The 19,562-nt window shown below is 38.8% G+C and overlaps 8 protein-coding genes and 1 non-coding gene across 10 annotated transcripts; 5 read left to right on the top strand and 4 right to left on the bottom strand.

Annotated features, from left to right (window-relative positions):
• Positions 1-882: 882 nt before the first annotated feature.
• Positions 883-2,093, top strand: LOC18027687 (acyl-coenzyme A thioesterase 13). 2 transcript variants are annotated; one of them, XM_006409953.2, is made up of 3 exons: positions 883-1,104; positions 1,508-1,648; positions 1,757-2,093. In XM_006409953.2, exons 1-3 carry the CDS (start codon positions 913-915, stop codon positions 1,898-1,900), a joined length of 477 nt encoding a protein of 158 aa, XP_006410016.1. In that variant the 5' UTR covers positions 883-912; the 3' UTR covers positions 1,901-2,093. The 2 variants fall into 2 exon arrangements, with proteins under 2 accessions (XP_006410016.1, XP_024003885.1); XM_024148117.1 differs by having other exon boundaries at positions 894-1,086.
• Positions 2,094-2,730: 637 nt separating this feature from the next.
• LOC18027686 (zinc finger CCCH domain-containing protein 25) lies at positions 2,731-5,069 on the bottom strand. Its single transcript, XM_006409952.2, has 4 exons — positions 4,965-5,069; positions 4,244-4,513; positions 3,879-4,102; positions 2,731-3,725 (listed from the first exon to the last, which is right to left on the bottom strand). The coding sequence occupies exons 1-4, from the start codon at positions 5,067-5,069 to the stop codon at positions 2,888-2,890; spliced, it is 1,437 nt and encodes a 478-aa protein (XP_006410015.1). The 3' UTR covers positions 2,731-2,887.
• A 572-nt stretch (positions 5,070-5,641) lies between these two features.
• LOC18027685 (proliferating cell nuclear antigen 2) lies at positions 5,642-7,084 on the top strand. Its single transcript, XM_006409951.2, has 4 exons — positions 5,642-6,057; positions 6,258-6,410; positions 6,500-6,597; positions 6,697-7,084. Exons 1-4 carry the CDS (start codon positions 5,739-5,741, stop codon positions 6,916-6,918), a joined length of 792 nt encoding a protein of 263 aa, XP_006410014.1. The 5' UTR covers positions 5,642-5,738; the 3' UTR covers positions 6,919-7,084.
• A 45-nt stretch (positions 7,085-7,129) lies between these two features.
• On the bottom strand, positions 7,130-10,527 carry LOC18027684 (cytosolic enolase 3). Its single transcript, XM_006409950.2, has 13 exons — positions 10,273-10,527; positions 9,991-10,145; positions 9,728-9,902; positions 9,524-9,595; positions 9,335-9,451; positions 9,137-9,217; positions 8,976-9,052; positions 8,745-8,848; positions 8,429-8,527; positions 8,250-8,335; positions 7,973-8,059; positions 7,656-7,853; positions 7,130-7,324 (listed from the first exon to the last, which is right to left on the bottom strand). Exons 1-13 carry the CDS (start codon positions 10,375-10,377, stop codon positions 7,250-7,252), a joined length of 1,431 nt encoding a protein of 476 aa, XP_006410013.1. The 5' UTR covers positions 10,378-10,527; the 3' UTR covers positions 7,130-7,249.
• Positions 10,528-11,031: 504 nt separating this feature from the next.
• On the top strand, positions 11,032-13,123 carry LOC18027683 (tubulin beta-7 chain). Its single transcript, XM_006409949.2, has 3 exons — positions 11,032-11,533; positions 11,743-12,012; positions 12,261-13,123. The coding sequence occupies exons 1-3, from the start codon at positions 11,140-11,142 to the stop codon at positions 12,944-12,946; spliced, it is 1,350 nt and encodes a 449-aa protein (XP_006410012.1). The 5' UTR covers positions 11,032-11,139; the 3' UTR covers positions 12,947-13,123.
• Positions 13,124-13,492: 369 nt separating this feature from the next.
• Positions 13,493-14,792, bottom strand: LOC18027682 (DNA-directed RNA polymerases I and III subunit RPAC2). Its single transcript, XM_006409948.2, has 4 exons — positions 14,729-14,792; positions 14,449-14,603; positions 13,955-14,031; positions 13,493-13,788 (listed from the first exon to the last, which is right to left on the bottom strand). The coding sequence occupies exons 2-4, from the start codon at positions 14,547-14,549 to the stop codon at positions 13,604-13,606; spliced, it is 363 nt and encodes a 120-aa protein (XP_006410011.1). The 5' UTR covers positions 14,550-14,603; positions 14,729-14,792; the 3' UTR covers positions 13,493-13,603.
• A 91-nt stretch (positions 14,793-14,883) lies between these two features.
• On the top strand, positions 14,884-16,542 carry LOC18027681 (mitochondrial import inner membrane translocase subunit TIM10). Its single transcript, XM_006409947.2, has 6 exons — positions 14,884-14,965; positions 15,054-15,109; positions 15,384-15,436; positions 15,948-15,986; positions 16,078-16,147; positions 16,276-16,542. Exons 2-6 carry the CDS (start codon positions 15,065-15,067, stop codon positions 16,324-16,326), a joined length of 258 nt encoding a protein of 85 aa, XP_006410010.1. The 5' UTR covers positions 14,884-14,965; positions 15,054-15,064; the 3' UTR covers positions 16,327-16,542.
• On the bottom strand, positions 16,394-19,016 carry LOC18027680 (phosphatidylinositol:ceramide inositolphosphotransferase 3). Its single transcript, XM_006409946.2, has 11 exons — positions 18,773-19,016; positions 18,567-18,656; positions 18,307-18,393; positions 18,150-18,218; positions 17,974-18,054; positions 17,791-17,862; positions 17,644-17,704; positions 17,453-17,555; positions 17,275-17,370; positions 17,139-17,185; positions 16,394-16,848 (listed from the first exon to the last, which is right to left on the bottom strand). The coding sequence occupies exons 1-11, from the start codon at positions 18,803-18,805 to the stop codon at positions 16,715-16,717; spliced, it is 873 nt and encodes a 290-aa protein (XP_006410009.1). The 5' UTR covers positions 18,806-19,016; the 3' UTR covers positions 16,394-16,714.
• Positions 19,017-19,125: 109 nt separating this feature from the next.
• Positions 19,126-19,198, top strand: TRNAV-UAC. Its single transcript has one exon. It is a non-coding gene; the product is annotated as a tRNA-Val (tRNA).
• The last annotated feature ends 364 nt before the right edge of the window (positions 19,199-19,562 follow it).

The raw sequence follows: 19,562 nt of genomic DNA, 5'->3' as shown, positions 1-19,562 counted from the left end.
CATGAAGGGGTGTAAGACTTCGCCGAACATTTCTCGCTCCCATTATTTGTCTCTATTTCCCTCATGAAAGTAATACCATCCTAAACTGGAAAATGGGTCAGTATCTTTCCAAGAGGCATCTATATAACACTACCATCTCCCCTATGTAATGGGTATCAGTTATGGGGAAGGTTATTTTGTTGTGGGGCTAGATCATCCTCTGACCTTTGTGCCTCTTCTTATAAATTCGCTTCAAATATCGCAATTTTCAATGTGATATGTGGGTCCACATCTAAATTTGTATATACTTTCTCATTTCTCGCTTTCCATATGTACCACGTAATCCAAGGGAAATGAGTGTCACATATCTCTTTTGGTAGTCTTCAAAAAAAATAATCAAAATTAGCGAAAACCGATTCCATCAGAAAAGCGCCCAGAGGCGTTGGTATTTGGATAGAGCCCATGTTTGTAAAACAGGAGGACACTCAAAAAGAGCATGATTAATGGTTTCCCTCACTGCCCCACATCGATTACATTGCATGTCACATTGTATTCCTCGTGAACGTAACTGAGCTGCTACTGGGAGACACCCAAATATTATTTGCCAAATAAAATGTCTTAACTTTAGAGTACATTTTATTTTCCATGAATGTGCTTGTAGTGCTTTAATATCCGGACTATAAACCACCTCTATAAGATTATTTGGGAACTGTTGCTTTATTTGATATCCTGATTTAACCGTATATTTTCTTGATTTTGTGAACTGCCATCTAAGTGAATACAGATTATAGGCCTTGCTAATGGGAATGGCACCAATAATTTTCACATCAGCTGGGTCAACATTTATCAAGCCCATATTCCACGTAATAAAATCATTTTATAAATAAAAAATGTAACAGCTTTTTAGGGAGGAAACTGGAACAAACAAAAACAATGATGATGGAGAAAATTCGGGAGTATCTGCAACTCAGCGAAGACGTTGACGACGGCGGCGAGGCACCGCGAGTGGAGGGATTAGTGAGAGGAAGAAGCTTCTATGAGGATTTCAGCCTCAGAGGAATCCGAGTCAACCGAGTCGTCCCGGGTTTCATTTCCTGCACTTTCAAGGTTCCTCTTCGTTTAACGGTTTGTCTTCCTCAATTTCTATTACTACTTGATTTGCTATGGCTTTAGTTAGATTCGACCTAATATCATTGCGTCTTGGAAAATTTCGATTTAAAAGAGCAGAGTCGATGAACCCAGATTAGGATAAGGGGGTAATCGAGCTTGATAATTTGAGGTTTAATGGCATTAGTATGATCTTCAAAGACGTGTTATTTATCTTTGTGAGATGTTTGAAGATAATAATCTGTGATAGTATGATCCAAAGTTGGTTCTCTACACTCAGCCAGATTTATGTTTCAAAAGTGGTTCTTGGAAACTTGAGAAGAATCAACAAGATATCTCCTTGAGGGTAGATACAGTAATTTGGAATTAATTTCTGTTTTTGAGACTTGAGGTTGATCTATTAAGGGTTTGATAATGGCAGAACAGAGACGGGGAATTAGTAAATGGAGCGATTGCAAATCTTGTGGATGAGGTTGGTGGAGCAGTTGTACATGAAGAAGGTTTACCTATGAATGTCTCAGTGGACATGTCTATTGCTTTCCTTTCAAAAGCTAAGCTTGGTGTAAGTCTACTCTACTCATGCTTTTTTTTTCTCAAGCTAAACTCATGATTTTCTGAAAACTTATAGAGAAATGTAGATGATTTTTGAAATGGAAATATATGTTTTCAGGAGGAGTTGGAGATAACATCGAGAGTGATGGGAGAGAGAGGAGGTTATAAAGGAACAATCGTTGTAGTGAGGAACCAGAAGACCGGAGAGATTATAGCGGAAGGTCGACATTCTTTGTTTGGTAGACAAGCTAGCAAGCTCTGAGTCCGAATCTTTTGGTTTTGTAAAATATGATCTTAAAGTTGTTTAGGTAAATTTGTCAAGTCGTTACCTCCTTTCTGGTTGTGAAACTAAAACCTTTGTATTAAGCTGGTCACAATTACTTGGTACTCGTCCCGTACTTACTTATCCTGTAAAACCAAGTACTTGATCAAGTGGAGTATCAAGTATTTTAAGAAGATTACTTGCAAGTATCAAGTATTAAAAAAAAAGTTACTACTTGGTCTTATTAATCTGTTACTCGTTTCAAATCTCTGATTTTTTTTTAATTTTATTCCACATCGATTACAACATAAAAAAGAAAAGAAAAGTTTGTTTAACAAAAGATAAATAAGTTGCCAGACTTTAATATCCAAAGTTTTTCAAAAATCAAAATATTAAATATTATCATATGTTTTAATTAAATATAACCCGAAATTTTAGTTTTTTTAATATTCTATTTGTACTTTTACAAGTAACGGAACAAGTCAAGTAACTTGCAAGTAATGAAAAATTTGGCAAGTACTTGAAATTGCAAGTACTTAATATTAACAAGTCAAATACAAGTACAAATATCTTAATACTTAAACGGGACAAGTCAAGTATATCAAAAATGATTGAAATTGCAAGTACTTAATATTAACAAGTCAAATACAAGTACAAATATCTTAATACTTGAACGGAACAAGTCAAGTATATCAAAAATGACAAGTACTCGTCCTGTGCTCAGACCTACTTTGTATATGATATTTTATAAGAGATAAAACCTTTGTGGATTTGTTCGGTCATCTTCAATGTAGATGTTGAGTTATCAAGGTTATGAAATCGACAAGAACTGTAAAACACTCTCTTCTCTTAGTTCCATCATAAAATTAAACACAACATATTGCTGGAATTGTCGATGCACTGGAAACTAATTCAACAGCAGAAGCAAAAAATCCAGAACGCAAGAATCAGAAATTTTGAGTACATTATAACTGACAACGGTTTCTATTAAGACGAATCAGTAACAGCAGCTTCAGTAGATTGCTGAGAGGATGATCCTGAAGGAGCTCCAGACGCAGAGTCAGGTGGTGGAGCAGAGACTGAGCTCGGAGGAGGAGGATTGGGCCTTGGACCAGGACCCGGTTGTTGCGGATAAGGCTGAGCAGCTTGTGGTGGGCCATGTTGATAAGGAGGATACTGCTGGTAAGGTGGTTGCATATATCCTCCATATGGCTGTGGCGGATACGGCTGGTGCGGATAGTGACCATGTGGTTGCATCGGGTAAGAAGAAGAAGAAGCTCCCCTGTTGTCGCTAGTGCCTGAACCGCTGTCTTGTGAGGAAATGACTGCACCCATTCTCTGAGGATCCATTGATGGGTAAAAGGGTCTGTCTTGATGAGGAGGTTGTGGTGGGGGTGGGTGCATATAGTAAGGCTGCATCGGTGGAGGTTGATTATGCTGCTGAGATATCACGGCTCGAGGTAGCAATCCACTGTGAGCCGCACCACCAGAGCCACCCTCTGGATCGGTTTTAGGAACTTGAGGTCTTCCCCAAGTGAGTTTAAGCCTCTGACCGTTGACGACTAGCTTGTTGCTGAGCTCTTCTGCAGCTTTCTCTGCTCCTTCTCGGGTTGTGTAGGTGACAAACGCACATGCTTTCTCGGCCAAGATTCTGATGGATTCTATTTCTCCATAGGCGTAGAATTGATCTCGTATGTCTTGCTCAAGGACTCGAGAGTTTAGCCCACCAACGTAAAGCGTTTTGATGCTTTGATCTTCCGGAGATTCCAAAGTTCCCATCTCACCAGCCTTTCCAAGTAACTTCAATGCTACTGGATCGTTCACACTGCAAAATGTGAAGAAATAGATGAGAAAACAGTTCCAAAATCACCAACATGAGATGCAATTTAGCAAATTTAGGCCCAAAAGTTGTGGTGTAACTCAAAGTGATCACCCTACAGTATAATAGAAGTAAATGAAAGTCGGTAGTTTAGCTTACCCATAGTAACGGTCTTTTATGTTCTGCTGGGATAACTCTCCTGTTTCAGGCATCTCATGCCGGTATGGACACTCGGCACCTCTTGTACACTCTCCCCTAATGAAGAAACTACAAATATGCGCTCGATTCCTTTTGTAGTATGGCGTTGTCCTTTGAAGCATACGGATGGTATCATTAGGCCGAATCTTCCCAAAAGACGATTCATAATCAAGTCCAGCTCTCGTCTGCATAAGAAAGCAACATCATTTCAGCAAGCTACAATAAACTAGCTTTACAACATGATCCCATTACAGTATTACCAAATCTCAAACCAATCAATACTAAAAAATAACTAGTTAGAGTGAAGCTTGGACATAGAGTCATACCTTTCGATCATGCTCTTCAGCAAAGAACTCTCTGTTCACATCGCTTTTCGGTATAGAGTCATGAGTACTAATGTTGAGCGCCGTGTCTCTGACCTGAACTGGAAGACCATACTCAAGATCCAAGAGACAGACTTGGCACACATTCTTGAGTTTGCAGCATGTCTGACAAACTTCGGTTTTCTTGTATCTAGCATCCCGGCCAGGTCTCCACCTGAAAACCGTGAATGGTCGGGTACAGATCTTGCACTCCTTATCATAATCCGCCTTTGTCTTCATACAAAAAAAAAACCCCACAATACATCAATCAAATAGGTACAGATATTGAACTCCTTATCATAATAATCCGTATTTGTCTACATATCAAAAAGCCACAATGCATCAATGAAACAGGAAGTAATCAATTGGATCTGAAAGCAATAAATTACATTATCGGGACGCAAACGCAGGATCGTAACAAGATTTACAGACGCAAGCGATGAGAACCAAAAGCAGATATCAATTCCAGCTATAAATCCATAAATTCAGAGATAAACTAACGGTTACGACTTGTACTCAAAATCGCCTAAACCCTAATTTCAAAATCACTAAATTTTACAGCTCCAGCACTCACGAAAATGGATGAAGAAAGGAGATCCTAATGAAGATTCAGGAATCGCTATAAACAAAGCAAAATAAAGCTAAAATTTTGAATTTCTTCGAGGAGATTAAAGCGGAGAAATACCATTCGCACGTAAGGATTGTCACCGAGACAAGACTCGCAGATGATTGGGAAATCAGAGCGTTCCCATCCATCAGCGTCGTGATCTCTCAGGATTCTATGCGCCATTCCTTGATTCCTCTTACTTCCTCTGTTGATCTCTCGATATCAGTCTCGAGCACGAAGGTGACCGGAATGGGCGGAATATCGTAGGGCAGAGAGCAGATTTGCTTTCGCTTTGTTTGTTTTCGAGAATATTAAATATCGTCAAAAATATCTTCTTCTTATTTAAACCGAAATTGGTGACCGACGAAGGTACATAACCCGAACCGAAGTAATCTGATTCAATTTAACCCAATTCGAAAGTTTTGAGACATGAGAAATCGAAATTGAATCGAACCATACCCAAAAAACCAACTTCAAGATGTATTCTGTCAGTTAAAATAGATACTAAATGTAGAGGAAAGTCAAAACCGAGCTAAACCGGTCACAACCGACCTTAACACCAGATTTTTCTTTTCGAAATCTCCCTTGTTTCTGAAATGTTGGCCAGTTGTGGCCCATTTCAAACCCAAAAGAAGGCTTAAGTGTTGTGTACCGAAACTGCTATGCATGCTCACACACGTGATTATTCCTCGCCAGCCCACTAAACCAGAGGCGGGAACAAAATACCCTAAAATTGCTAAAATACCGCCACAAAATCAAGGCGTATTACATCGATTCCCGCGAACACCATTTCGCAAATCTTCCTTCGAACGCTGACCAATTTTCAACAATTCCCCAGGAGAGAAGAAGAAGATGTTGGAGCTTCGGTTAGTTCAAGGCTCTCTGCTAAAGAAGGTTCTAGAATCAGTCAAGGATCTGGTGAACGATGCGAACTTCGACTGCTCGAGCACAGGGTTCTCGCTCCAGGCCATGGACTCGAGCCACGTGGCGCTGGTTTCTCTTCTCCTGAGATCCGAAGGATTCGAGCACTACAGGTGCGATAGGAACCTCTCCATGGGGATGAATCTGGGAAACATGTCCAAGATGCTCAAATGTGCTGGAAATGATGACATCATCACCATCAAGGCCGACGATGGAAGCGATACCGTCACTTTCATGTTCGAGAGCCCAAGTAAGTTTACCCTTTTACCCCCCAGATCGATTTACGTTTCCTAGGCATATTAATGGGTTTCATTTGCCAAGAACTAGAAGTTGATTGATGAAAATGATTGGGATACTTGGTTTAGAGAAAAGAAGCCAAAGAAGTTTAATTGATGTAGACTATGTTAAAAGTGTGAATAATCTCATGGTTCGAGTATGTTGATGATGCAGCGCAAGACAAGATTGCAGACTTTGAGATGAAACTGATGGATATTGACAGTGAGCATTTAGGAATCCCTGACGCTGAGTACCACTCAATTGTGAGAATGCCCTCTGGTGAATTTTCCAGGATATGCAAAGATCTCAGTACCATTGGTGACACAGGTAAATGCACATTTGTTTCTTGTCAAAGATTGGTCGTTTTGAGTTTTTATCCAAAACATAATTCTGGTTTTGATGTTGTGTGATTGCAGTTGTGATCTCTGTGACGAAAGAAGGGGTGAAGTTTTCAACAGCAGGTGATATCGGGACAGCGAACATTGTACTGAGGCAGAACACTACTGTAGACAAAGTATGAATAGTCACAAAGTTATCTCGAGCTTTTTTTTTTGTTTTTATCTATCAAATGCGACATTGAAGTGACTTTATGTTTTCTATGTGTGTTTTGCAGCCGGAAGATGCAATTGTGATAGAGATGAATGAGCCTGTGTCACTTTCATTCGCGTTGAGGTACATGAATTCCTTCACAAAGGCGACTCCTTTGTCTGAAACCGTGACAATCAGTTTGTCCTCGGAGTTACCTGTCGTTGTAGAGTACAAGGTGGCTGAGATGGGTTACATTCGATACTATTTGGCGCCTAAGATCGAAGAAGAAGAAGACGCTAATGCCTAACACATTTGTTTCTGGCTAGTGATGATGAATGTCTTTACTTTGTAGAATCTTTGTTTAAGATGTCTATCTAGATTTACATGTTTGGATTTACTATGTGTGCTAGATTTAGCTGTTTTTTTTTTTGGGATTTACTATGGGTAATGCTAGATAACCAAGTTTGGCTTGATTTGCATTTTGCAATTTGGAGAAACCTGTTTAACGCTTTTTTTTCTTTTTTCTTTTTTGTTCTTTAAATGGCAAGACAAAAAAAAATTGTAACTTTGAAGACAAATCTATCAGCATAACAAAAAATGGTTCAAGAGCAATCGAGTAAGACGAGAAGTGTAACATTTTATATCACACGTGGCCTCCAGTCTTCTCCAGCATACACAGCTTGTTCTCCGAGCTCTTCCTCGATCCGAAGCAACTGCAGGAAGATTTCAACCGTAATTATACGCTTTTTATAGTGTGCTTTCGATGAAAACGCTAAACATGAATAGAGACAACTATCTAGCAAACCAAATGTACATGTCTATTCCAAACTGAATGACTACCTTACTGAGGGAAATGATTGTGTCTACAAATAATCTAAGGCTGCACTATCAATAACTTGAAGAAACTGAAACTTGGCCTAGGCTGTTGCTAAAGATTCACATCCCGCGACCTAACTCAGCTACTTGAAAGCTAAATTAAGCGCCAAAAGTCTAACGGTTTAATCCAAGTAATTAATGATGAGAAGTCTAGTCCCATATACAGACCTGGTTATACTTCATAGTACGTTCTCCTCTGCAAGGAGCACCAGCTTTGATCACACCTGTTGAAAGGCCCACGGATAAGTCAGAGATGAAAGAGTCCTCTGTTTCTCCACATCTATGAGATGTCACCACACCCCACTGAGCATCCCTTGCCAGTTTTACTACTTCAATGGCTTCTGTTACTGTACCAATCTGATTCACCTGTATCACGGTATGCACATTATGTCTTTGTCATTTGGCAGTAGTGTATCTATCTTACCATGCTAGCAGATGCAACATAATAGTGTTTACAAAAACATAAATTAGCTCAAAAGATATACCTTGAGAAGAAGGGCATTACAAGAAGATTCCTGTATTGCCCGTGCAACACGTGTTGAATTTGACATCAACAAATCATCACCTACCACCTGCAATGGTATCATACTGTTAGAAGAGGGAAATGATCGTACAAACAGATTTTAAGTTCCTTTTTGGCATTGTTAGCCTAGTTTGTTTTACTGTAAAGATCTGATTCCGTTAAAAGATTCAGAAGATAATTTGATGTGAAACAACACATAATCTAAGTTAATCGTTTATAACAGGGGAAATCGAGTGGACCTGACATATTCCAAGACTGGAAAAATACTTGGTGTGTTCCCAATCTTCTTTGTCAAACGGGTCTTCTATAGACACAATTGGATACTCTAATTCCATAAGAAGACCACACAGAAAAAATGCTCGTCAGAGTTCTAAACTAGACCCAAAAAGAAAATCTTGCAAAACAGGCACAGACATACCAGCACAAAGTTCTTTGTACATGTCTATCATATCGTCTGCTGACTTGAAATTTTGCCCAGATTTATTTGGAGATTGGATATCTAGGTCATACTTGGTGCCTGTTCAGGAACGAAGCATTCAACAAGGTACAAAAAATCTATGAAAAGTATAACATAGTGCAAAATTGCAAAAAGCATGATCTCGATTAGTCACTTTGATTTTAACATCGTTTCTCTACCAGCCAGTTGTGAATGACAACGCCTAGAACCAAACCAAGACTATCCATGATTAAATGTAGCCACGTAGAACCAGTTTTGCCATGAAGCAGAATAATACCTATACAAAAATTAGTGGCGGCAACATCAATTGCTATCTTTATCTTATCACTATATCCTGTTCGGTTGATAGCTTCTTTTACAAGCTCCAAACCTTCCTTGAGGCTGCATACAGTTGCAATAGTGTACATAAGGAAACAATAACACAATTTTCTCATATTTCGACTGACGTAGTCACGAAAATCTACAGAATGCAAGAAGATTAAACATCACAGAGGGAAAATATAAATACCTCGAGATATCTGGGGCAAAGCCACCATCGTCACCAACATTACACCCCAAATTACCATTCTTTTCTGTAATGACAGCCTGCCATAAACAGCAATAGATTACATCTCACCTCTATATACAAAGTTACAAATGCAAAATAAGGCCGTATCTTTGAAAACTGACCTTTAAATGATGATATGTCTCAGATCCCCATTGCACGGCCTCCTCAAATCTAGATGCTCCAATTGGGAGAATCATAATTTCCTAACAATATAAAGACACAAAAATCATGACATGTAAATTATGATTGAAAACCAAAAGCAAAAGAATGAGAAAGAGGTAGAACAGAAACACTAATAATGGACTCAATTTTGAATGTACCTGAATGGCAAAATTGTTCGAGGCATGATTCCCACCACTCAAAACAGTGAATGCAGGTACAGGTAACGTCAAGTTTGCTCTGCCACTAAGATCAGAAAGGTGCTTGTACAGAGGGACCTGATATATAGCTTCTATCAGAATAAGCATGAAATACATAGGATAAGAGCAAATGTTCCGAATACGTCATACCTCTTTCTCAGCAGCTCCAGCCTTACATGCAGCAATGGACACAGCTAGTACAGCATTGGCTCCAAGTTCATTCTGCAAGATAATTAAATTCACAACAAAATCGTGAGGAAAATATACAAAACCATACCAAAGTTATAGATTCCATTGATTTGTTAACAATCTTAAACATTTCCAAATATCAGAGGCAACAGAGTTCCCACCTACCTTCTTTTCAGTTTTGTCCAAATCTATCATTGCATGGTCGATTTGAGCCTGAAGTTTTGGGTCCATACCGATCAAGGCCTCGGAGATTTTCTCATTTATGTTCTTAACAGCTTTAGCCACACTGTTTCCAAGATACATTCCTTTGTCCCCATCACGTAATTCAATAGCTTCATACCTTTGGATCAGTGAAACAATCTCCTCATGTCAGGCTTAATCTATGAAATGAAAAAACAGATGAGAGTAAGAGTTTAACGAATTCTCACGTTCCAGAAGAATCACCACTGGGAACAGAAGCACGGAAAACGCCTTTGTTAGTGTGCAGATCCACTTCGACTGTTGGAATTCCTCTGCTATCAAGGATCTGTCGTGCTTTGACTTTCGTGATCACAGATGAAACAGCTTTCTTCATATGATTCGCCTGAACATTTTCCAATGAAATTCGATGAGAACACGGAAGCTAACAGAATATTGTTCAGATTCACAAGTAAGGCAACACAATTGCACTTCGATGTAGGCGAAATTCAGAAATGGAGAAGGAAACGCACGATGAAGAGAACAGGATCTGAGGTTTTAGCCCTAACGGCTGCATTGACGGCGTCTTCGATTTTCCGAGAGAGCGCGTGCTTGTCTAAGTACTCTTGCACAGACATCTTCTTCTTCTTCAACTCACTTCGTCCGATATCTTCTCTGCTTCTCGTTTCGTATCTTCAAGCAAATTTCCGATGAACAATTTCAGCGTCAAGCAAAGTTTGAATCTGACATTTTTTTTTCCGATCGCCTGTATTTTGTTGGTTAGGCTCCGGTTCAGGCTCCAATAAGCATATTCAATTAGGATATAACATCCCAGACGACGGCGTTTAACTTTAGGAAAGCATGCGTGGCGTCGGAGTCTTTTGCTGTAGAACATCACGATGTTTTAGTCTAGAACGAATTGAGTTTTTAAGGGAAAGGTTAAGCCCAAACTCAAAATGGGCCCATAAGAAGTCTCACGTGCGATTGCCAGGTTGGATTTTGGAACTGCTTATTCTCTCTACGAAAAGCACGTGCGGCGCCGTTTTAGTAACTGCTCCTCGGTAGAATCCAGCTGTCACAGGGAAAGGGGGCCCACACAAACAGATTACGAAATTCAAAAAGATTAAACTTTTTCACGAGCCATTTATTTTTGAATTTTGCCACCCGTTGCCACCTCGATTTACGTGGCCCGCATCTTCACCGTTGATTACTCATATCCCGATTTTGAATTGCCAAATATTAGCCGTTAAAACCTCCTTTTCTTTATAAATGGACCCTCTCTTCACCCCTCTCTCCTAAAAGATCCTCTCTCTGCTCCTCTTCCCTTTTTCAAATTCTCTCTCTCTCTCTCTCTTTCGCTTAGATCCAGTTCTAGGGTTTTCAATTTTCCGCGAGCGAAGATGCGTGAGATTCTTCATATCCAAGCAGGACAGTGTGGAAACCAAATCGGTTCCAAGTTCTGGGAAGTGGTTAGCGTCGAGCAAGGAATCGACCAGACGGGGCGTTACCAGGGAGATACCGATGTGCAGCTTGAGAGGATTAATGTCTACTACAACGAGGCGAGTTGTGGTAGGTACGTACCTCGCGCTGTTCTCATGGATTTGGAGCCTGGAACCATGGACAGTGTTAGATCTGGGCCGTACGGTCAGATATTCCGTCCCGATAACTTCGTCTTCGGTCAATCCGGCGCCGGAAACAACTGGGCTAAAGGTCACTACACCGAGGGCGCTGAGCTTATTGACTCGGTTCTCGATGTTGTTCGCAAGGAGGCTGAGAACTGTGACTGCCTTCAAGGTATTCTAAACCTTTAATCCTTTGTTTACTGTTGTTGATTTAGGGTTTTCTTCGCTAATCGTCGCTATTCTCGTAGGCTAGTGTTTGGTTGTTTTGGAATTTGCAGATGTACACCTTAGATTTCTGATTTGGAACTGTTTGGGTTTTGGGTAATTGTGGATTAGGGATTTGGCTCTCTCCGCTCATGGTTTGTTTGTATTGGATTACAGGATTTCAGGTGTGCCATTCCTTAGGAGGAGGAACTGGTTCTGGAATGGGAACTTTGTTGATATCGAAGATCAGGGAGGAGTACCCAGACCGTATGATGCTGACATTCTCTGTGTTCCCATCTCCCAAGGTCTCTGACACCGTCGTGGAGCCATACAACGCAACACTCTCTGTGCATCAGCTCGTTGAAAACGCTGATGAGTGTATGGTTCTTGACAACGAAGCCTTGTATGACATTTGCTTCCGTACACTCAAGCTTAGCACTCCAAGCTGTAAGCTCTCCGAATCCTGTCTCTATTGTTCTACAGTTCTACTCTCGTTTGTTTGATGCTTTGCTAGAGCAAATTTATCATGAACGTAAATATTCTATGTCTATGATGGAAAATGCTATAATTCGATCATGGGATTGCTGATGTGATCAGAGTCAAACTTGTCTTCATCAGCTAAATTGTGCAGTATCCACATCTACTATAGTTGTTCAATGACATGAACATTTTTGTTTGTTTGCTGAATTGTGCAGTTGGTGATCTGAATCATTTGATCTCTGCAACCATGTCTGGTGTAACCTGCTGTCTTAGGTTCCCTGGTCAACTTAACTCTGATCTTCGAAAGCTAGCTGTGAACCTGATCCCATTCCCTCGCCTCCACTTCTTCATGGTGGGATTTGCTCCACTCACGTCTCGTGGATCTCAGCAATACCGTAACCTCACTGTCCCAGAACTGACACAGCAAATGTGGGACGCCAAGAACATGATGTGTGCTGCTGACCCGAGACACGGTCGCTACCTCACTGCCTCGGCTATGTTCCGCGGCAAAATGAGCACCAAAGAAGTAGATGAACAGATGCTGAACGTGCAGAACAAGAACTCCTCCTACTTTGTGGAATGGATTCCAAACAATGTCAAATCAACCGTCTGTGACATTCCACCAACTGGTCTGAAGATGGCTTCGACGTTCATCGGAAACTCGACATCGATTCAGGAGATGTTCAGGCGTGTCAGCGAGCAGTTCACGGCCATGTTCAGGAGGAAAGCTTTCTTGCATTGGTACACAGGTGAAGGCATGGACGAGATGGAGTTCACGGAGGCAGAGAGCAACATGAACGATCTTGTCTCTGAGTATCAGCAGTATCAAGATGCCACGGCTGATGAAGAAGGAGAATATGAAGACGAAGAAGCTGAGTACGAGCAAGAAGAAGCATATTGAAGAAACACAACACAAAGATCTCAACTTCAAAGATTCAACTTCCTGTTGCTGTTTTTACTTTTCTACTTTCTACTAAGTTTTTTTATAGTTCCTGTAACTATCGGTTTCATTATTAGTTATGCACTCTGCGTAGACTGGCTAATGATTATTAAGATTTAAACACCTATTTTGCTAAAACACAATTAGCCCACTCTTTAGTGTATTTGCCATCATGCTAAGAATTTTCACCTCTTTTGCTTAAACACAATTATCATAATGAACCTATATACTCTGTGTCGACTGAATAATGAAATATTAAGGATTTAATTAACACCTATATTGTTAAAACACAATTAGCTCACTCTTTAGAGTATTTGCCATCATGCTAAGAATTTTCACCTATTTTGCTTAAACACAATTATCACAATGAACCTATGTACTCTGTGTCGACTGAATAATGCATACCAAGATTTAATAAACACCATTTTTGTTAAAACATAATTTAACAAACTTAATACTCCAATTTTAGAGAACCCATTTTCTCGCTATTGCCTCTGGATTTGTGACTTTTGTGAATTTGACAATATATTGATCAGTAACGGGGGTCGACAAATGTAGATTTAAGATCAAGAGAGGACAAGCTCTATAGATGATACAAAATGTTTGTTTCCCTAAAACTCAGTTATTTTTTTCAATGTCCATGGACTCCATTTGATCCTTAAGCGCTTCTTTAGCCTCCTTCAAACGCTCTTGTTCATCAGCTTTATAGTCTGCAACCGCCTTCTCAAAAACGCTCCTCACGTGTCTGTTCATGAGCATAAGCTCTTGACATGCATCTTTGAAAACCTCTCTTGCCGGATCACCTAAAATCACAGAGGCAACAAGGTTAAGACACGGACAAAGAAAGACTAGTGGGAGAGAATTTATAACTAGCCGAAGATTATGGTGAAAAACAAGAACTCCCATCTGAGTAATCCAGACAGAACATAGCTTAAATCTGATGAACATGAGTTATCTGAAAAATGGTACCTGTTGTCTGGACCTGGATATTGACACATTCAAGAGAAGGATGTGGAATGCTGTATCCAGTCGAAACTACTCTCGGACTGCAAAATCGTAAGTAGTAATGGCTAAGTGATATAATAATCATCGTCTAAAACACAACATAGCATGTGCAAGATGAAAACAATTTTGACATGTATTGAATTAGCAAGCAAGTAAAGACCTTTTCTTTTCCCTTGGAAACAATTTGGCATACAATGAGAATCTCTAACCACAAACTTACATTCATTCGAACTCAAAGTTCACAATCACAGTATATATTGGCACAAATCTACAATAACCATAATTCGAAATCTCTTCACCTATAACACGAATCTCAAAACTATGAGCTCAATAGTAAGCATTTGAAAATGTCAAGAACTAGTTTTTAGATTATAAATCGAAAACCTTTTTCTGTGAAAGTATGTATATAGCTTCTTCTAACATAAAGAGATTTAAAAGGATTGAGAGACGAAACTAACTCTTGGTTTAACACGAATCGAACGGCGTTAGCAAGTGTGTGATCTTCTTGTGGCAATTTAAATGAAGCATTGCGATCATTCGTGAACGAACCGTGCTCCATCTTAGCTTCTGCTACTAATTGCTCTGAAACTCAAAATCAAAACCCAGCTCCAAACTACAGAACATACAAAAGAGACAGAACGAATTCAATTAAGATCTCTGTGGAGTTAACTACAAATCCGCCAGAAAAATTCGAACTTGAGGTAATTTCTCCTGCAAAGGCTATGCGAGAAGAGATACCTGTAGCAATATCAAAGCTGTGTGCGAGATTTTCGTTTGCTAAAACCCTAAATAGCTCAGCGAAGACTTTACACTAGCATAGAAGCTACATTATATTAGCGTAATTACATCTCTGCCCTTTGTTTGATGACGTGGCCTTTTACGTCTCTTAAACCCTAATTTTAGCTGTCGAGCAGAAAAGAGAAGCTCGTCTTGTTTATTCTTCTTCCTCTCGGTCAATCCCAAATTTTTGAGAAAGTAAGGATTTTTTATTTATTTTGGTTCTTCAAATTCTAGCCTTGAGTTATAAAGTTTTGATCTTTACGAATCTTAAATTTATTTTCAGGTATTGCTAAAATGGCTTCTACCAATCCATTTCCCGAGGGCATTGCTAAGGAACAGGTTCGGATTTTTTTTTCTTCCCCATAGGTTCTTTGTTCTTTGTTGCTGATACTTCGTAAAGCTCTGATCTTTGATCTAATTAAACAATGGAGGTTTAATTATTTAGCTGTCTCTTTGTCGACATATGGTTTTCCATTTTCTGCAATGCTTAGTGTTAAATCTGTGTATTCATTCAGATCTTTGTACTTTTAAACATTGAAAATTCATGATGCCATTTACAGTTTTACTTGATTTGGATTGGTGTTCATGAGTTTCTCATTTTGCTTTGAATCAGGCTTTTAGTATGGCACAAACGGAGATGGAATACCGTGTGGAACTCTTTAACAAGTACTGAATCAAAGACTCTTTCCATTTATTATTGTTTTTGGTTCTTAAATTAGCTTGTCTAGTTTAAGATCGGAGATTGATGCACTCGCTTTTGATTCCACTACTGTTAAAGAGTTCTGGATTTAACTAAGATTGGAGATTGATGCACTCACAAAATGAGATCTCTCTTTTATGTTCAACTAGTGTTAGTATATAGAGAAGTATCTGTGTGTGATTGCTTCACTGCCTGCATTGTTTATCTTGAGGATGAAATCTAAAATCTTTATTTGTGAAATTCTTAATGAAAGTAAAGCTTAGGTTAACATCTATTCCACTGTTATGTAGAGGTATAACTTTGATATCCTTTGGTTTTTCATTTTGTTTTCTTAATTTCTGTCAAAAAAATATTTGTTGGCGTACCAAAGTTCATGGTGATTGACCACCAGTGATTTCTCGGGTTTAAAATTGATTATGCAGAATATTACATCTTTTGATGTGTTTCTTTCTTATAAGCCTTGTTCCTTAAATGCAGGCTTGCACAAACATGCTTTAATAAATGTGTGGATAAAAGGTAAACTTTTCTCTCCTATTACAAACTCATGGAACATGTCTGTGTTGTACCAGTTTGAGATTGTTTTGTCTGAAATCAATATGATTCACAGGTACAAGGAAGCTGAGTTAAACATGGGCGAGAATAGTTGCATTGACCGTTGTGTTTCCAAGTACTGGCAGGTAAGGCTCTTCTTGGATTAAGTTACTTAAACAAAGCTAGTTAAGATTTCATACTTGAAATCTTCTCATAGTTTTACCATTGTTCAAAGTTAAAAACTTATGTTCTTTTTCCATGTAATCGTTTTCAGGTAAATGGAATGGTTGGACAGCTTCTAAGTGCTGGCAAGCCTCCCATGTAAGCCAGTTTAAAGGCAATCATAGACCAAAAAACCTCATGGAGAGACAAACAAAACTCTGTTCTTTCTTTTTCTAAAGTTTAAGGCAATCTTGTTTTTATTGTCAAGAAAGTTGCAATCTTATTTTTGGCGCTGATTTGGACAAATTATTCAATTCTCTGTGAACCCGTTATTTCCAGACGGCTGAAACGAAATAACAAAATCAAAAATCTCGAAACACATCTATTAGTCAATAATAACTTCTATCTTTTTACATTTAAGAAATGAACAACAAAAGAGTAACGTGTATCCTAGAGAGTAATCTGTTCACGGCTGACATGCGCACAACATGCGTAATTTCTAAACTAAGTTACTGCTCAGATTCCAGATTTTGTGATTGGATACATAAAGATCAATCCTCATCTGCTAAATTATTCTCGTTAGGAAGTCTCTGATGATCCTCTTTGCTCTTGTTCTTGCCATCCTTTGTACTCAATGGAAGCAAAGGCTTTTGAGAAGGTCCACTAGAAGAACGCTCTGCCATTTCTGCAAGAAGATATACAGTTGCACAAGATTGACCAAAACCTGTGCTGGGTCTTTAATACTTTTAGCAATGACTAAACTAAGAAATGGTCTACCAATCTGCTAACATTTTCTACATTGTAATGGTCTATTTTGGGTGAGTAACAAGACAACTTTTTCAGTTTAAGGCAGAAACTATGGGAAACGAATAGCAGTCTCGAGTTTCTGCCAACATATCTGTGTATAGAAATTGCAGAGACGCGATCTGGTTTTGTAATCCTTTGGGAAAATGATGAGTTTTTGAGGAAACATACCTGGAAGTTTGCTGTCAACAAAGAACATCACAAGGTTTACAGTATACCTGCAGAAGAAAATAATGAAATGTTGAGAGATTTTTTTTAAGGATTCAATTTTGCTTGAAAAGATATTTGATTTCTCATATTTTCTGACCATGCAACAACAATGTCTACTGTGTAATGTTTCCTTGACGCTATAATCAATAGGCTCTGTATAATCGCCATAAGCCAAGCCAGATGCTTGATCCACCTGGAAATTTTACAAACACGAGATGCAAGAATATTGTGAAAAGAGGAATAATCTTTTGCAGAACGATATAAGATAACAGTACCTTCTTGTGCCGTATCTTTGATAAGTGCGTACAAACACTAAGGTGAATATCGTATGCGATGAAAATATTAGATCTCCACAACCATATATCACCCCATAAGGAACTGCAATTTACACACAACCCCTAATCAAATGCCACATTGAGTTTTCATTCTATACTGAATAAAACCCATAAAGGCAATTCACACTAACAGTTCATCAAGAGTACTTCAAGAACATTCTTTGGTGGTGGAATCTTGGCGAGCTTGGAGCCCTGAAAGAGAATTTGTTACAGAAGAGGGAAATCAATATATAGCACAATGTAAGAAACAAAAGGTTGAAACCATCTGAGAATTTTACCTCTCGACAATGATAATTCGGCCCAGGAAGCTGTGTTGAAAAGAATGTGATGATCCTCAGACTTTGAGAGGCCTGAAACATATGAAAGCTTAACCACCTCAATGATACTAAACTGAAAAAACAAAGTCCATCTTCGTTGTATGTATAAATATAAAAATCAAAGTAGTGGAAAATACTACTTACTGCTAAATAAACAAAAACTCTGCACCAAATCAAAACTGTACAAATCTTCTTAATATGAGAAACAAAGGGATGAAAGGTCCACTGCGATCAACGTAAACCGCATGTTAGAGAGCCATTAAACCGTTAAAGCGAGTCGACGAAAAAAAAAACAGATGCTTTCGAGTGGAAAAACTTACTAGGACAAATGATCCAAAGATAGTGACGAATACAGTTTCACTAACAAAAGCTTTGTCTGCCCCAAGCGCCTAAGGAGCACATATCAATAACCAAACAAACCCAGAACTATGACAGACAACACATTTGATGAGGAAAAGGCCAAAGCAAGATACTTACTGGAAGAATGAAGAATCCGGCATCTTGAAGGGTAGGACCAGGTCGGTGTAAGTAGTGAACTCCATGAGCAGCAAGTCCATGAATGTACTGATTTTGAGAGAGAGAAACCAGAAAGAATTGGAAATGGAAAAATGATTGAACTAGTTGATATGTCACAACTTAGCAAAGCTATGATCTAACCACAAAGCATGAATCTTGAAATTTCCGAGCCAAAGCAACATTTAAAACCCATAAATTCGGTGGATGAAGGGATATAGAACCTGAAATGCAAGTCCAGCGAGAACAAGCTTCCATTTTTCGGCAAGTAGAGAAGCTTCTAATGTCGTTTCTGAGCAAATTCGTCTCCATAGCTTCACATAAACACATCAAACCATGGACCCATAACTATCAAACTAAGAAAGGTTTCGACTTTCAACAGAGAGGTTGTGATCAACGAAGGAAAAAAAAATTCAGAGAAACAAAAAACCTTAGGAGCCTCGCGATCAACGTAAACCGGCATGGTTAAGATTGAATATGAACATTAATCTCCACAAGACGATCAAAATGCAAACTGCTTTTGTAAAGGTAATCCCGAATCGAACCGGCAAGTTTGATTCCACCTGAATCGATAAGAATATATCCCCAAATCGACAAAATTTATGAAGTGGAATTATAAGAGAGGAATCGATTCAAATGGGTCTTTTTTGTTTTCGGGAAAGGACTCAGCTTTAGCTTTTGTGCAACCTACGCAAAGCCAAAGCAATTGGTGCTCGAACCGTTTTAGCTGTTATTTCCTAAATATATTGATTAAATTAATTTCAACGATTGAGTTGAACATCAGGTGCTGTGGTGTAGTGGTTATCACGTTTGCCTTACACGCAAAAGGTCTCCAGTTCGATCCTGGGCAGCACCATATATATTTATTTTACTTACATTTTCTTTTTGTACTTTACTAGATATCTCTTTTGGTGAAAGGAACTTTCATTCATACATACTGGAGCATTGATTTATCTTTTGGGCTCTCTTTTCTGTAGTCACTACCTATTAATATCCACTTGATGTGCTGTATTTCATTCATTTATCGTCCAAAGAGCAAAAGAGGGTATTCTAATCGATCGTTTGAAGTACATGTATAGGAGCAAATGCTCCAGTATTACACCGAAAACTTCAAGCCCCTTTTTTTTATAATTACATAATGAAGCTTCTTGATTTGACAAATTAGTAATCCAAGGGTACTACCAATATTATCAATTTTTCTTGAGAAGTCATTAAATAAT

The sequence above is a fragment of the Eutrema salsugineum genome, unplaced genomic scaffold (genome assembly GCF_000478725.1).
Source record: "Eutrema salsugineum unplaced genomic scaffold, Eutsalg1_0 scaffold_10, whole genome shotgun sequence".
Classification (NCBI taxonomy): Eukaryota; Viridiplantae; Streptophyta; class Magnoliopsida; order Brassicales; family Brassicaceae; genus Eutrema; species Eutrema salsugineum.
The sequence above is the reverse complement of the archived record's forward strand: the minus strand, read 5'-3'. Positions and strand labels throughout refer to the sequence as shown.

Bases quoted from the DNA above. Each gene is read 5' to 3' on its own strand.
- LOC18027687 (XM_006409953.2), top strand. From the start codon at position 913: ATGATGATGGAGAAAATTCGGGAGTATCTGCAACTCAGCGAAGACGTT. The intron at 1,105-1,507 runs GTTTGTCTTCCT...TGATAATGGCAG, and splicing joins AGGTTCCTCTTCGTTTAACG to AACAGAGACGGGGAATTAGT. The intron at 1,649-1,756 runs GTAAGTCTACTC...ATATGTTTTCAG, and splicing joins TTTCAAAAGCTAAGCTTGGT to GAGGAGTTGGAGATAACATC.
- LOC18027686 (XM_006409952.2), bottom strand. From the start codon at position 5,069: ATGGCGCATAGAATCCTGAGAGATCACGACGCTGATGGATGGGAACGC. The intron at 4,514-4,964 runs GTATTTCTCCGC...TTTTGTATGAAG, and splicing joins ACAATCCTTACGTGCGAATG to ACAAAGGCGGATTATGATAA. The intron at 3,726-3,878 runs GTAAGCTAAACT...CACATTTTGCAG, and splicing joins ATAAAAGACCGTTACTATGG to TGTGAACGATCCAGTAGCAT.
- LOC18027685 (XM_006409951.2), top strand. From the start codon at position 5,739: ATGTTGGAGCTTCGGTTAGTTCAAGGCTCTCTGCTAAAGAAGGTTCTA. The intron at 6,058-6,257 runs GTAAGTTTACCC...TTGATGATGCAG, and splicing joins TTTCATGTTCGAGAGCCCAA to CGCAAGACAAGATTGCAGAC. The intron at 6,598-6,696 runs GTATGAATAGTC...TGTGTTTTGCAG, and splicing joins AGAACACTACTGTAGACAAA to CCGGAAGATGCAATTGTGAT.
- LOC18027684 (XM_006409950.2), bottom strand. From the start codon at position 10,377: ATGTCTGTGCAAGAGTACTTAGACAAGCACGCGCTCTCTCGGAAAATC. The intron at 10,146-10,272 runs GTGCGTTTCCTT...GAAAATGTTCAG, and splicing joins CAGATCCTGTTCTCTTCATC to GCGAATCATATGAAGAAAGC. The intron at 8,336-8,428 runs GTATGTCTGTGC...TTATGGAATTAG, and splicing joins GTACAAAGAACTTTGTGCTG to AGTATCCAATTGTGTCTATA.
- LOC18027683 (XM_006409949.2), top strand. From the start codon at position 11,140: ATGCGTGAGATTCTTCATATCCAAGCAGGACAGTGTGGAAACCAAATC. The intron at 11,534-11,742 runs GTATTCTAAACC...ATTGGATTACAG, and splicing joins GAACTGTGACTGCCTTCAAG to GATTTCAGGTGTGCCATTCC. The intron at 12,013-12,260 runs GTAAGCTCTCCG...TGAATTGTGCAG, and splicing joins CAAGCTTAGCACTCCAAGCT to TTGGTGATCTGAATCATTTG.
- LOC18027682 (XM_006409948.2), bottom strand. From the start codon at position 14,549: ATGGAGCACGGTTCGTTCACGAATGATCGCAATGCTTCATTTAAATTG. The intron at 14,032-14,448 runs GTTAGTTTCGTC...ACGATTTTGCAG, and splicing joins CGATTCGTGTTAAACCAAGA to TCCGAGAGTAGTTTCGACTG. The intron at 13,789-13,954 runs GTACCATTTTTC...CTGTGATTTTAG, and splicing joins TATCCAGGTCCAGACAACAG to GTGATCCGGCAAGAGAGGTT.
- LOC18027681 (XM_006409947.2), top strand. From the start codon at position 15,065: ATGGCTTCTACCAATCCATTTCCCGAGGGCATTGCTAAGGAACAG. The intron at 15,110-15,383 runs GTTCGGATTTTT...GCTTTGAATCAG, and splicing joins AGGGCATTGCTAAGGAACAG to GCTTTTAGTATGGCACAAAC. The intron at 15,437-15,947 runs GTACTGAATCAA...CCTTAAATGCAG, and splicing joins CGTGTGGAACTCTTTAACAA to GCTTGCACAAACATGCTTTA.
- LOC18027680 (XM_006409946.2), bottom strand. From the start codon at position 18,805: ATGCCGGTTTACGTTGATCGCGAGGCTCCTAAG. The intron at 18,394-18,566 runs GTTCTATATCCC...TCTCAAAATCAG, and splicing joins TCGCTGGACTTGCATTTCAG to TACATTCATGGACTTGCTGC. The intron at 18,219-18,306 runs GTAAGTATCTTG...TGTGCTCCTTAG, and splicing joins CCGGATTCTTCATTCTTCCA to GCGCTTGGGGCAGACAAAGC.